Below are 13,731 nucleotides of genomic sequence, written 5' to 3'. Positions count from 1 at the left end.
ACAATTTATCTGGAAATTTGTATTAAAAAAAATTTAAAAATTTATAAAATTTTAAGCAGAAACATGTCATGATCAGATTTGTACTATAGAAGGGTCATTCTGGGTAGAGAACAAATAGAGTAGATGTAGACCAAATGGTGGCTTTGACAGGGATGATGATAGTGGCCAAGGGGAAAAGTGGACAGATCTGAGAGAGATTTAGAACGTAAAATGCCAACAATTGCTAAGACTTGTCATTTTACCTTCTAAATGTCTCTTAAATCTGTCCACTTCTCCCTTGGCCACTACTGTCACCCAAAGCCACCATTTGGTCTGCATCTATTTGTTCTCTACCCAGAATGACCCTTTTATAGTACAAATCTGATCATGACATGTTCCTGCTTAAAATTTTATAAAACCTTTTGTTGTAAGGATAAATGCCAAAATCCTTATGTTGGCCTATAAGGCTTTCCATGGATTGGCTGGCCTCTGGGTACCACTCCAGGCTCATGCTGCTTCCCGCTGCCCCCCCCCCCCACCATGTTATAGCCCACTCTTTCAGCTCTTCTGCCTTGTTGTGTTTGTCCTAGCCTTGGGGCCTTTATACTTGCTCTTCTCTGTCTGGTACATGCTTTGGATGCTGTTCTTCCTGTCCCAAGTGCATTATTACTCATCTTTTAAAGGCTCACAAGGCAAACTTTGTTCAAGAAGCCCTCCTAAGGGGAGTGTTAACAGTCAAATCCACTCGTCATGTGTTCTCAGAGCACCCTCTGGATCTCCTTCACAGTATTTATCCCAATTTTAATTAAATAACCTGTGTAGTCAATTGTTTACCATGTTTCCCTGATGGAATGTAAACTCTATGAAGGCAGGGGCTGAGTCTGTCTTGTTCTGCTCAACTCCCACAGGACTTCCATGTGGTGAAGGGCTCATGTACTGAAGGAGTGAGTAAAAACTGAAATCTAGCTTTGAATCTCAGGCAAATCACTTAGATAGATAATCCCTGAGAACAGTTTATCTGAAGCACAGGAGTAACAGGGACTCTTCTGAGGATCAGATAGGTGAGGAAGTGTTCCTAGAGTACCATATAAACATGAAATCCTTTTCTTCTAGCAACAAATTCAGTGCTCTGATGCAAGAGTGGCCCTTCATAGTTGTCAGCATTCCTGAGCACTAGTTGCTGCAGCTGTGCACCTTTACTTATTGCAGCGGGCTAGCGACTTAGTATTAAGAACTGAAAATGGCCCATATGACATACACTGTACTTCACAATTTCCAACTTGTGACTCAGGGGACTAATATAGCCCACAGACTTGCTCTGCTTGTTTCCCACAATGTTTTAAAGTCAGAACAGTGGTCGCCTGTAGAAAGGAAGGCACATGAGCGGCTTCTCCCGGGGCCAGTAATAGTCTATTTCTTGATCCAGGTGGGGGCTATCAAGGTATTCAGAATTTTTTTTAAAAAATAATTTTTTCATTAAATTGTATGCTTTTTGCACTCTTCTATATATTTCATGGAGCCCTGGTGGCCCAGCGGTTAAGTGTTCAGCTGCTAACCAAAAGGTCAGCAGTTCAAATGCACCAGCTGATCTTTGGAAACCCTATGGGACAGCTCTACTCTACACTATAGGGTAGCTATGAGTCAGAATCGACTCAACAGCAATGAGTTTTTTGGTTTTATGTTTCAAAATATGAAAAGTGAAAATCTTTGATTTGATTGTCAAATTCACAAACCTAAGATTTCACAGAAAGAATTCAGATCTCTGGTTTCTCCTGGAAAGTCAGAAAGTGGGCCTGCATTCTCACGCAGTGACACTGGGCTGGAGTGGGCGGTAGCTGTCCCCTTCAAATCAGGCACATGCTCGCTCACATTACAGGCCTAGCCCCAGACCCTTAAACACCAAACTCCTCTTAACAGCTCAGCATGGTGGTACTTCACATTATAGGAGGGGCTGGGGAACACTTTTTCCCCTAGCAATTAACCAATCCTGATTTTGATTAAAATCAGTAATAACTTTTGGGTTCCACTGAGTTGATCCCGACTTATAGCGACCTTATAGGACACAGTGAACTGCCCCATAGGGTTTCCTCGGCTGTCATCTTTACGGGAGCAGATTCCAGGTCTTCTCTTGCAGAACTGATGGTGGGTTCAAACCCCCAACCTTCTGGTTAGCAGCTGAGCACTTCAACCATTGCACCACCAGGGCTCAAAATCAGTAATAGTGAACACTTACTCAGTGTTTACTATGTGTTGATGACTTGAAAAACATTATACCATTTAATCCTCATACTGACTCTTTTTAAAAAATAGGTATTGTTATTTATTTTGCAGATAAGAAAACTGAGGCCCAGAGAGATGTGTGTGAATTTGCCAGTGGTCTCAGGGCTCTGTGGCACAGCTGTCTCTAGGGCAGCTCTATCCAGTAAGAACTTTCTACAATGGTAGAAGTGGTCTGGATCTGCATTGTCCCATAGGGTAACCATTAGTCACACATGGCTATTAAAAAAACCAAATCACACCCATTTCCCTCAAGTCAATTCCAACTCATAGCAACCCTATAGGACAGGGTAGAACTGCCCCATAGGGTTTCCAAAGAGCGGCTGGTGGATTTGAACTGCTGGCCTTTTGGTTAGCAGCCGAGCTCTTTATCACTGTGCCACCAGGGCTCTGTGAGGCTATTAAGCACTTGAAATATGGGGACTGCAATTGAGGAACTGAATTTTTAATTTTATTCAATTTTAATTAGTTTACAGTTAAACAGCCATACTTAGCTGGTGGCTCCCGTATTGGACAGTGCAGCTCTGGAGTCTGAGCTCTTATCCATTTGCTTGTAGAACAACCACATTTTAAACCTTTTAATTACACAAACCAGAAGAGTTTGAGATTCAGAATATTAAAATCTAAGGAGAAAAGTGACCTTTCGAAAGCAAAGAAGAGATAAACAGAACAGCACAACTTAAGTATGGGGCCAAAACCCATGAGATTAAGGAAAAATAACCAGGCACTTTCTGAATCCCTTAATTAAGCAATTATATCTAGGGCATTTTAGAAACTTATGTGGAAGACGGCAGGAAAAGGGCAGACGGGAAAGGAAAACGCCTTCTTTCACAAGGTTGGTATGTTTTTTTCAAGGGCAGATGGCACCGTGCCCATTGGAAACAATGTTCCACATAATGCTGTGGACAAGTGGAGGGGAATAAAAACTATTTCCAGTCAGCTCTGACCTCTTGCAAGGGGATTGTGTCTTTATTATCTAATCCCAGCTTAATAGGGGCCCTGGTGGCACAGTGGTTAAGAGCTCAGCTGCTAACCAAAAGGTCAGCAGTTGGAATCCATCAGCGGCTCCTTGAAAACCCCATGGGGCAGTTCTACTCTGTCCTACAGCGTTGCTATGAGTTGGAATAGGCTCGACGGCACTGGGTTTGGTTTTTTGATCTGGCCAGCTTAACAAGAGCCCGGATCTATCATCTGTCCTTTGCAGTTACCTAATACAGACTTAAAGAGCCCTGGGGGTGCAATGGTTAAGCACTTAGCTGCTAAATGAAAGGTTTGAACCCACCCATCGGCTCCACTGGAGAAAAGACCTAGTGATCTGCTCCTGCGTAAAGGTTACAGTCTAGAAAACTCTATGGGGCAGTTCTACTCTGTCACATGGGGTCGCTATGAGTCGAAAGTCGACTCCATGGCACCTAGCAACAACACAGTTACAAAGGATGTTGCTTGTAGTCACATGCTATTCAGGAGGGCCTGGATGTGTCTGAAAGCAATTAGTTCAGGAGATCTTATGAATCTCCCTGCAAGGTACTCAATCAAAGATCAAAGAAAATCACAAAATTTAAAACTAGTAGTTTTCAGTAAGACAATACCAATAGTTATGTTACCAGAAGAGAGAAACTTTAGGAAAAGCTGTTGAAATTCTTGGGAACACATAAATAGACAGATCTCCAAGGATTTTTGTGATAACCGTAGTAAGTCTGACAGGTCAGAGAGGAAGAAATCTATTTCCTGTTCCTTTTAGCAGAACAGAATGAACCGTGTTCATAATCACAAAGATCTAGTTTTGGATCAGCTGGGAAACAGCACCAGGATGAGGGGGAGTAGGTGACAGATAGCATTTGTTCAGGAAAATAGTAGCAGGTACAGATACTGCAGGCATTAAAAAAGTGCAGTGGCCTGGATTGCAGGCATCACCCAAGTTTCAACAGTCATGAAAGCCAACAGCTAGGGCAAGTTACAAGAAACTTTACAAGCTTTTGGTTGGCAACAGAGGTAGAAAAGTGAATGACGAGATCTGGGTAGAAGGGTGCTCTACAAATCTACATCTCTATACTCAGAAAAAGGCAAAGACTGATGTGTATGTTACTCCCCTGGAGAGATCAGTAATCTTCTCTGATTGCTGACCCCATGTGACCTGCGAGAAGCGTTCTAAGGAGAAGGTGGCCGTGTTGAACCTGTCATTTCTAGGTGCAATGAAATTAACCCACCCTTGAGAGCGTGGTAATATCCCTGTCAAAGGAGCCCTGGTGGCACAGTGGTTAAGCGCTTGGCTGCTAACTGAAAGGTTAGAGGTTTGAACCCACCAGGTGCTCCTCGGTAGAAGGATGTAGCAGTCTGCTCCCGTAGATTTCAGCCTAGGAAATCCTATGGGGCAATACTACTTTGTCCTATAGGGTTGCTGTAAGTCGGAATTGACTTGACGGCAATGGTTTTTTTTTTGTTTAAATATCCCTGTCGGTATTCTGGCTTTTTAAAGTAGTGTGAAATAATTTAAGCCAGAATTTTATTTAAGTTTAACAATGAAAAAAAATTAAAGGTATTTTTAAAAAAACTCAAAAGGTTGTATTGATGTTAAACTGTATTCTCTCTTTTGTGAGCAAAAGCAGGGTATAAAGCATCTTGTTAAATGTTCCTACAATAAGAATCTATTTCATTCACTATTTTTTTCATTTCAGCACATCAAAGAAAACTGAGCAGGCAAAAGATGTAGCTTTCGTGAGTAGTGATGACAATGAAGATGTCGTTGTAGATAACAGACTTACGTATCACAGATATCCACGGCCAACAGGGCATTACCCTGCAAGGAGACCAATGTCCATCTCCAGAGAATGGCATGGACATAAAAAGAAGAACCATACTATTAGTGTAGGAAAAGACATTAACTCTGACGTGATGATTCACAGAGATCACAAGAAGGATGTGAGAGCCCCTTCTCCATACTGGACAATGGTGAAGCAAGACAATGAAAGATCCTCCTCTTCCTCGGCCTCCTCGACCTCAGATGCATTTTGGCTGGAAGACTGCCGGAACTGAAGAGGGCAAGGGCCAAACTCTTAGGCAATGGTTGGCAAATCTATGACCATAGGAGCAGTTCTCTTTGAAGCACCCAATTTCTGCGCATCACCACGTACAAGCTGCTATACCTACAGGAATACATCCAGACTTACCAATTCTCTTTTATGACTGCATTGTAAAGCTTACAGAGACATCCTTCAACTCAAAACAGCAACATCATTCAGACCATCAAGACCCTCTGTTCTGGGAAGAATGTCTCATCTTTTAGAAAACGTAGCAGAGGAACCCAACATCAGAAGGTCTGAACATAGCAGAGAACCTCACTTTTTAAAGTAAGTACATTTTTCTTTAGATATTTACATCTTTTTTTAAGATTCAAGTGCCCTAATTAAGAAATGATGCAGATTTTTTTCAGCTAGTTGTTCACATTAGACCTTTTTTTTTCCCTTCACTTTTAAGCCTACTTTTACTTTGAATGTTGGGATGATAGTTAATTACTTAAAAGAGAGTGGATAGAAACAGATGAGGGATGGATAAAAGATGAGAGAAAAAAAAAAAAACTCTGCCATAGTGAAGAAAACTCAGACATAAAGTGAAGCACTAGAAATACAGGATATGATTGATAGAGAATTTAAAAACATTTTTACAGATGATTCTATTGGAAAAAATGGGGTAAGGCCCAGACTATTTAACTGTCCCTACCGCACACCCACCTCAAAAAAAAAAAAAAAAAAAATTAAGGACCCCTAGTGGCACAGTGGTTAACAATGCTTGGCTGCAAACCAAGTGGTGGTTCGAATCCATTAGTTGCTCCACAGGAGAAAGATGTGGCAGTCTGCTTCAGTAAAGCTTACAGCCTTAGAAACCCTATGGGGCAGTTCTACTCTCTCCTATAGGGTCACTACGAGTTGGAATTGACTCGACAGCAGTGGGTGTTCTTTGTACCCAAAATTACAAATGTGTGCAGCTGCTTTTATCTTAAAAAGCCATCAATAATAACCTGGAAATATTTATTCTGATAGTCACTTAGCCTTAATTTTAATAATTCCTGATGCTTCTGTACTCAATCTAGTATATTCTGTCTCCTTTACAGGATCTAAACACAAAGACCTCAGCATATGTTGATTAACTGATTGGGAAAAACATGAGAAAAGCACTTAAATAGAATGTTTTATTTATTTTCGGTCAGCTGGGAATAATTACCCACATTTACACTTTAAGATATTTCACCTCACTGACAAAAAAAAAAAAAAAAGATGAATGTTATATTAGAGACTTTTGACTTTCATGTGTTTGCTGCTCTGGGTGGAGAAAATGTTCAGCTCTCTCATGTATTACATACTTCAGTATTACAACTCATCAACAAAAGGTGTATGCCCCAAATTTCCACTTGCTACCATTGACTTCTTGCCAGAAACAAACTTCACTGCAGCCTTTAAATAAACAAAAAAGACAGAAAGTTAACAGAAATAAGAAAATGTACTATCAAGTAAACTTATTCTACTATTTCAAGAGGCTGTAAACAGGACATTCTAAGGCAGCAATTCTGTAATAGCCTCTTCTGAAAATTAACTTCAGGAGATGACTGGTGCTTCACTTCAATTTGTGACAATGTAGGAGGAAAAGCTCAGCTCTGTACCTTTGAACATTCTAGCATTTATGTAACTAACTGAGCAAGGGCGGTGCTCTAGATAGAAGGGAAGCTGTTAAAAAGGGGGATAAGGAGAATCTCGGAAGGTAGGGCAGTCAGTCTCAGGCCGAGCTGTACGTTTCTGTACTACAATAGCAAACAGTCTGGGCCAATTAAAATACACTGATTGTTAACTTAAAAGTTAAGATTTATATCCTCATATTCGTTATGCCACTATTTGAAGTTCAAAAGTTGGTTCTTTAGGTTAAGTGTGATCCCATGAGGCAGCCCCCCCATTATCTCAGGCCTGTGTTTTTGATGGAGGAGAGATGGTGGTGGAGATGGCTGGGCTGTGACTTAAATCATTGTACATACATGAGGACAGCCTTTGAAAGAGTCTGTATGTAATGAGGAACTTAGGGGCCAAGTAAAATCAAGTCAAGATTATGATGTTAAAATGCCTTTGTCTCTTTTTTAATCCCCACTGTCCCTATACAAGGTAACCTGTTGGTGACAAGACGGTTGAGGCCACTATAGTGGAAGAGGAGTCGGCATTTTTAATGTGGAAAGGATGGGGAAAAACCACTGTGTTTGGATTTTGTAGTTGATATACTTTTTAGTACATGTAGTTCATGTACTTCATGTTTGTTCATGTACAAAGAGGTACAGGATATAGTTCTTGCCCTTGAAACAACTTAATCTTGTAGGGAACAATAATACATGTGAAAAAACATGTAACAAGAGCAGGGAAATGTAGCCTGAGAAGACTAAAGAGAATTCCGAGATGCTGGACGGAGAAAGTTTAGTAGAATATAAAGTTTTTTTCTTGGGGAGGGGGTTAGGAGGAAAAATGTCCAAACTTTACTATTAGGTTAACTCATATGAAATTGCCAATATTGGGCTCTTTTTGACCTATAAGAAAAGGGATTTCAAATGGTTTAACCTAATGGTAATTTGGTTGAGTGAGGAAGATACATATACCCTGAGTTGACAACGGGTATTTGCGGCTCTGATGGTAATGAGCCCCTTGCCTCACACCAGGCAGACAGGCACCACAGGCACCAAACAGCATTAAGAATAACATGTACAGCCCAAGGAGGCTTAGGTATTCCTTTGGAAACTGGACTATTCAGGTTATTTGATATCAAATCATAGAATTTATCAAGTCTAGAAGTCACAACCCCACACATGATGGAAGTTTTCATCTGCTTACATTTTTGACATCAGCGGCAGCCACTGAGTCAATCTGCTGAAGGACTGTGCTTGGCGGCACATACAAACCAGCAACTAGAGCCTGGAACCCAACTTCATCCAGGAAACCATCAGAAGACTCCACTGACATTAGGTATCCAGCTTTCAGCTTGTTCCTGTCCAATAAACGGTATGTAACTAAGCCGGTTTTATAGATAAAGGCAGTTTTAAAGTATGTTCTCAAACTCTTAAACATGTTTTGGTAAATATGCAAATAAACAGCACTGAAATCTTATAATGCTGAGGGCTGCCTTCTGTTTCTTCAGTTCATCAAATATTTCATTATTGACATTATCATTTTGGAAAGCTGTAATACAAAAATATACTGAAAACCTAATAGATTGCTCTTTGACTTTGGACTAGAACTTAAATCTATTCAAAACTATTTTAATGTGAGGTTTTGATTACTGAAATAATACCTGCCTCCTGATACTTTTTTCAGTGATAATTTCAGTCATTTCTATTAAAGAAAAATACTTATGTGGGTTCTTAAAGCACTGTCCATTTAGCAGTTCTAGATCTATTATTTTCCCCGGAAATCTATTTCTATGTTGGGATTTGTCTCAACGAGGGTAGGGCATGATGAAGGCAGGTGGGGACGAGGGACAGTACAGTGTAGGTCTTACCAGCCCCAGCAGACAGCTTAAACAGGAGCCCTGGTGGCGCAGTAGTTAAGCACTTGGCTGCTAACCAAAAGGTTTGGCGGTTCAAACCCACTAGCCACTCTGCTGGAGAAAGATGTTACAGCCGTGGGAACACTGTGCGGCAGTTCTACTCTGTCCTATAGGGTCACTATGAGTCAGAATTGACTTGATGGCCGCGGGTTTGGTTTTTTTTTTTTTGTTCAGACAGCTTAAATACAGGCAGCACACAAGCATCCATTCTAGCAGATGCCATCACTTTATCAATTTGAAATAAAACAAAACTCAATTCACAATTCTCCCAGGGAGAAACTGTTATTCCTTATAAACATGGTGTTCAGTAAGGCTCTGGAGTTAATCCTCAAATAAACTATCATCCTTTGGCACTCTATAGAAAGACTTCCATTAGAACATAATTAAAATTTAATGCAGCAATTTTACCACATTGTTAGCTTAATTAAAAAAGGATTTTACCTGCAATTAACTTTACCAAAAGGTTATTAGTTTGTCCCTTCAGCAATGACACTTCATTTTTTCCTTCACTATAGGAAGACTAAGAAACCTTACAAGAAAAAGTATCAACTCCATCAAAATGTCAGAAAAAGAACATATCTTGACATTATAACTGAACTTCCATTTTCTATGTGTTGCCATACTTTATAAAAACTCTGCTACGCTTATTAAGAAAATAAATTTTCTTAAATAAATCAGATGTGAAACTTAGATTTTTCTTAAGTCCAGTGAATAAATCAGATGTGAAACTTAGATTTTTCTTAAGTCCAGTGTTTCAATTTATTCTCATCATGTTTTGCTTCTGGTGCAATCATGTAGAACTGCATCCTATCAATCCTCGGTTCCATGTGTATAATACTGAATAAATGGTGATGTACCTATTCAAGAGATGCAATTTTGTAGTGTGTTCGGTATAACAAAAGTAACAATACAAACTGGAATGAAATGACTACAAAGTGTTCCATCTTGGGTTGTAATTCACCCTGTATAATTCCTTTGTTAATAACATATACTGTACACACATTTGGGGCCCTGGTGGCGCAGTGGTTAAGAGCTATGGCTGCTAACTAAAAGGTCGGCAGTGCGAATCCACCAGCTGCTCCTCGGAAACCCTACGGGGCAGTTCTACTCTGTCCTATAGGGTCACTAGGAGTCAGAACTGACACAACAGCAACAGGTTTGGTTTTTTTATACACACATTTACATAATCAGGGCATTAAGTAAATTGTTTTAAAAGCATTAACGTGTTTCTGGATAGTGGAGGACAATACTAAATGATCATGAAGACCATTTAAGTTTCAGGATTCACATTCTGAGCTGCCCTAAATGGATGAAGCCAAGTAAATGTCTTAAACTGTCGTATGAAAATGCAGGCTGATTTCTAATTTTGTCGAAAGGAGTGGTACTATCAGAGATTTTAGTTTAGAAACTACTGAATTACTAATGAGTTAGAGGGGCGGCTGTTAGCACTTTCAATCTGGACGGTGGGAATTTAAAAATCACCAAGCAGAAGACAAGTATCTGAATCTTTTTGATGAAGAAATACAAAATAAAATCAGATATTTTTGTCTGTTAAATTGGTAAAGAGGGGGGAAAAAAATTCCAGTGGTTATGGTAGAAGAGGCACTCATATACTGGTGGTGTGATTATAAAATGGTATAACCTTTTCAGATTGTGACTTGGAAATACACAAATGTTATATAAACACGCATACACACTTATACTTTAACATGGAGTCTTTATAACTCTTGATCCAGTTGCGAATCTATACCTAGAGAGTAATATGTAATACAAAAATGTTTTAAGCCCAAAGCTATCCTCTATAATTTAATTTCCAATTGCAGAAAATGTCCAAGTATATTACGATATACCCATTAATGTTGTTTATGACAAATTTCTAGTAATCTGTATCAATGTATAATGATAAACAGAAGTCACTGGCAGGGAATCAAAGATCATTTTTGTCCCTTTTTGTGTTTGTAATTTTCAACTTTCTACAATAAATGCTATCAAATATGATACAAAAGTATATATACAATATGAATGATTATGTTTAAAAATGGCCAAGAAATCAAACAAAATGTTAATAGTTTCATCTCTAGGTAGTAGAATTATGAGTGTATTTCTCTTCCCGTTTTTAATATTTCGCTATACTTTTCAATCCTTAAAAAAAAACCCCGTTGCCACTGAGTCCATTCTGACAGTATTGTTACAACTAGAAAAAATTACAACTTTCAAATAACTAAAACCTTAGTATAACACAGTAACTACTACTGACACTTACTTGGCAGCTTGGATGACTGTATCGGAAAGGTTTCCCTCAGCAATTGTCTTCACTTGGTTATAGGCAGCCTTGAGAACCTAGGATAGACAAGTAAAGGCTGGTCATCCTTGGTCAGTGCCAGTCTCCGTCACACGTTCCTCTACTGAGGCAGAAACATGAGAGGGAAGGTCAGTTCCACAATGTCTATCTGGAATCCTTAAGCCACCATGTATTTCATACATTTTCTGTGTTCCACAAAACAACTGACTATACAACTTAATAGTAGCCAGGATAACAGCTTCTTCAAAAAGTTAAGCAGCAGAAGGCAGAGGACAGCAGTAGGGTTTACGAAGAGCAGACACAGGAACCCCACGTATGTCAGAACAGACCTGTACTCCATAGGATTTTTAATAGCTGATTTTTTGGAAAGCAGATTGCCAGGCCTTTCTTCCAATGCACCTGTGGGGGTGGACTTTGGCCTCTAACCTTTCAGTTAGCGAATGCATTAACAATTTGGACCACCCAGGGACTACTCATAAAGAATAAGCACCTCTAAACTTTCCCTGGGGTTAGTAGTAGTTCAGTGGTAGAATTCTCGCCTTCCATGCAGCAGAGACCAGGTTCAATTCCTGGTCAATGCACCTCACACACAGCCACCACCCATCTGTCAGTAGAGGCCTGTAGGTTGCTATAATGCTGAACAGGTTTCAGCTGAGCTTCCAGACTAAGACAGACTAAGAAGAAAGGCCGGGCAAACTACTTCCAAAAATCAGCCATTGAAAATCCTACGGATCACAACAGACCGATCCACATCGATCATGGGGATCGAGCAGGACTGGGTAGCATTTCATTCCACTGTGAATTGGGGCCAACTCCACAGCAGCTAACAACAATGAATTTTCCCCAGACTCACAGGGTCATGCAATTAATACTGCTACTTCTTACTGTTCCCTAAGAAGGACGTAGTAATCCATACACAGCTAATTTATATGGCTTGTCTATAGTTAGGATGTCAGAATCAAGAAGGAATAAAGCTCTAGTGATGTGGGTGCTTGGTAAATATTTGCTGAATAAATATATTAATAAACCTGGCCATGGTTTTTTTTATCCCAACCCCACCACCATTCTGGGTCTGCTACTCATTGCACCCCATGATCACCTAAATCCTAGACCCTTCATTTCCCTCCATTTCAGCTACCCATTTCCACAGCTACACCCCAGACTTGGACATAACCTAGATTTGCCCTACCTCTGAAATCCTGAATTCCAAGACCCAGTTTCAATCTCTATCCTTACTCCTCACTTGGATCCAGATCTCTAGTTCCTTGAGTTGTCTATTTTCCCTCAATCTATCAGGCCCTTTGGCTTTACTTCTCAATCTAGCCTAGACCCATGAATCATCCCTTTAATCACTCCTGCCAGTGCTCCTGACTCCCTGACCACCTCCTCGTATTTCTGACCTACCCACCTTGCAGGATTCCAACCTGGGATTAACCTCATTACCTGCCTCCTTCGTTGCACCATTAGGCTAGTGAATGCTACTGAAGAAAAACGACAAAGCAGACCCCACTGACAGCACTGCTAAGTTCATGGTCAAGTCTATACTGGCGCCGATGGCCATTCTATGTGTATCTAGCCCTTTGTTCTGTCCCAAATCTCATTACTGTCTTTAAACTCTCCTGTCATTCACAAAACATGCCTTAGTCTCCCTTACCAGGGAGGTACTTCATCTTCCTCACATCCTCTTCTCCCAACATGAGCTTCTGTGTCCAAGGCTAACATGTCCACTTCTACTCTGGGTCCCACTTGTTCCTGCTTTTTCAGCTTTGACCCAGTTATAATTTTCTACCTATTACATGGAGTTGTTAAGAGTTGGAATCAACTCGACGGCAATGCATTTGTTATCTGCTCCAATCTTTTTTCCTTTTCAGTATATATGCCTCTTCCAACTTAATCTCGCTTTGTAAACTCTCCTAAAACTATCATCCTTCCTCTGTGAAAATCTAAGATCTACAAAAACCTCACGTTCCTTACTTCCTATTGATTACTTAACTACTATAAATTTTAGCTCAGTTCCACCACTCTGGTGAAAATTACTAAGATCATCACTGAAGTCTTAGTGTGCCTGATATATCAAACTTCCCTGTGCTAAGTAAAGGGATGCTAACCCTTAGTGGATCAAAATGGTACTACTCGATTCATTCTCTCTTGGCATCTCTCTTTATTTTTTCCTGGCCCCCTTCCTTAGTCACTTGCTTCTTGAATGGTGGTATCTCCTAGAACTCTAGCTTCTGTTCTTCACCTACAATCTTTCATCCATAACTTGTATTTCAACACAATCTCTATACTGTTGATTCCCAAATATACATCTTGGCCATAGCCTCTCGAGTTCTCAATTTAGCTGTCCCAGAGCCAACTCAATGTCACTTGATTGAAATGGAACCAAAATACCAAGGAGGCATTTCCCCATATTTCCTGGAAGCAACAGTATACATACAGTATACATTTTTAACTTTCTCCCACAGCAGGTATACGCTAATGCTATTAAGAGCTCTGGGAGGTCTCCGGCAAGATGGCGGTCTAGGCAGAAGCACCACGCCGTCCCTCCACAACAAAGATCCGAAAAACTAAGCCAAACAGAGAATCAACAATCCTGAAACCCT

General features: G+C 40.2%; 2 protein-coding genes across 2 annotated transcripts in view; one reads left to right on the top strand and one right to left on the bottom strand.

The window, feature by feature from the left end:
- The window catches only part of PDZD9 (PDZ domain containing 9), an 18,910-nt gene extending 13,112 nt beyond the window's left edge, over window positions 1–5,798 (top strand). The window contains exon 4 of the mRNA XM_004373454.2: window positions 4,932–5,798. Within this exon, the coding sequence (XP_004373511.1) occupies window positions 4,932–5,289 (358 nt within the window). The 3' untranslated portion in view covers window positions 5,290–5,798. The remainder of the gene's footprint in view (window positions 1–4,931) is intronic.
- Window positions 5,799–6,428: 630 nt separating this feature from the next.
- LOC101350954 (cytochrome b-c1 complex subunit 2, mitochondrial) overlaps window positions 6,429–13,731 on the bottom strand; it is a 23,077-nt gene continuing 15,774 nt past the window's right edge. The window contains exons 12-14 of the mRNA XM_004373319.3: window positions 11,090–11,166; window positions 8,115–8,268; window positions 6,429–6,704 (exon numbers count right to left, since the gene is read on the bottom strand). Of these exons, the coding sequence (XP_004373376.1) occupies window positions 6,621–6,704; window positions 8,115–8,268; window positions 11,090–11,166 (315 nt within the window). The 3' untranslated portion in view covers window positions 6,429–6,620. The remainder of the gene's footprint in view (window positions 6,705–8,114; window positions 8,269–11,089; window positions 11,167–13,731) is intronic.

Source organism: Trichechus manatus, unplaced genomic scaffold (assembly GCF_000243295.1).
Source record: "Trichechus manatus latirostris isolate Lorelei unplaced genomic scaffold, TriManLat1.0 scaffold00024, whole genome shotgun sequence".
Taxonomy (NCBI): Eukaryota; Metazoa; Chordata; class Mammalia; order Sirenia; family Trichechidae; genus Trichechus; species Trichechus manatus.
This window is presented reverse-complemented; position numbering and strand designations above follow the sequence as displayed.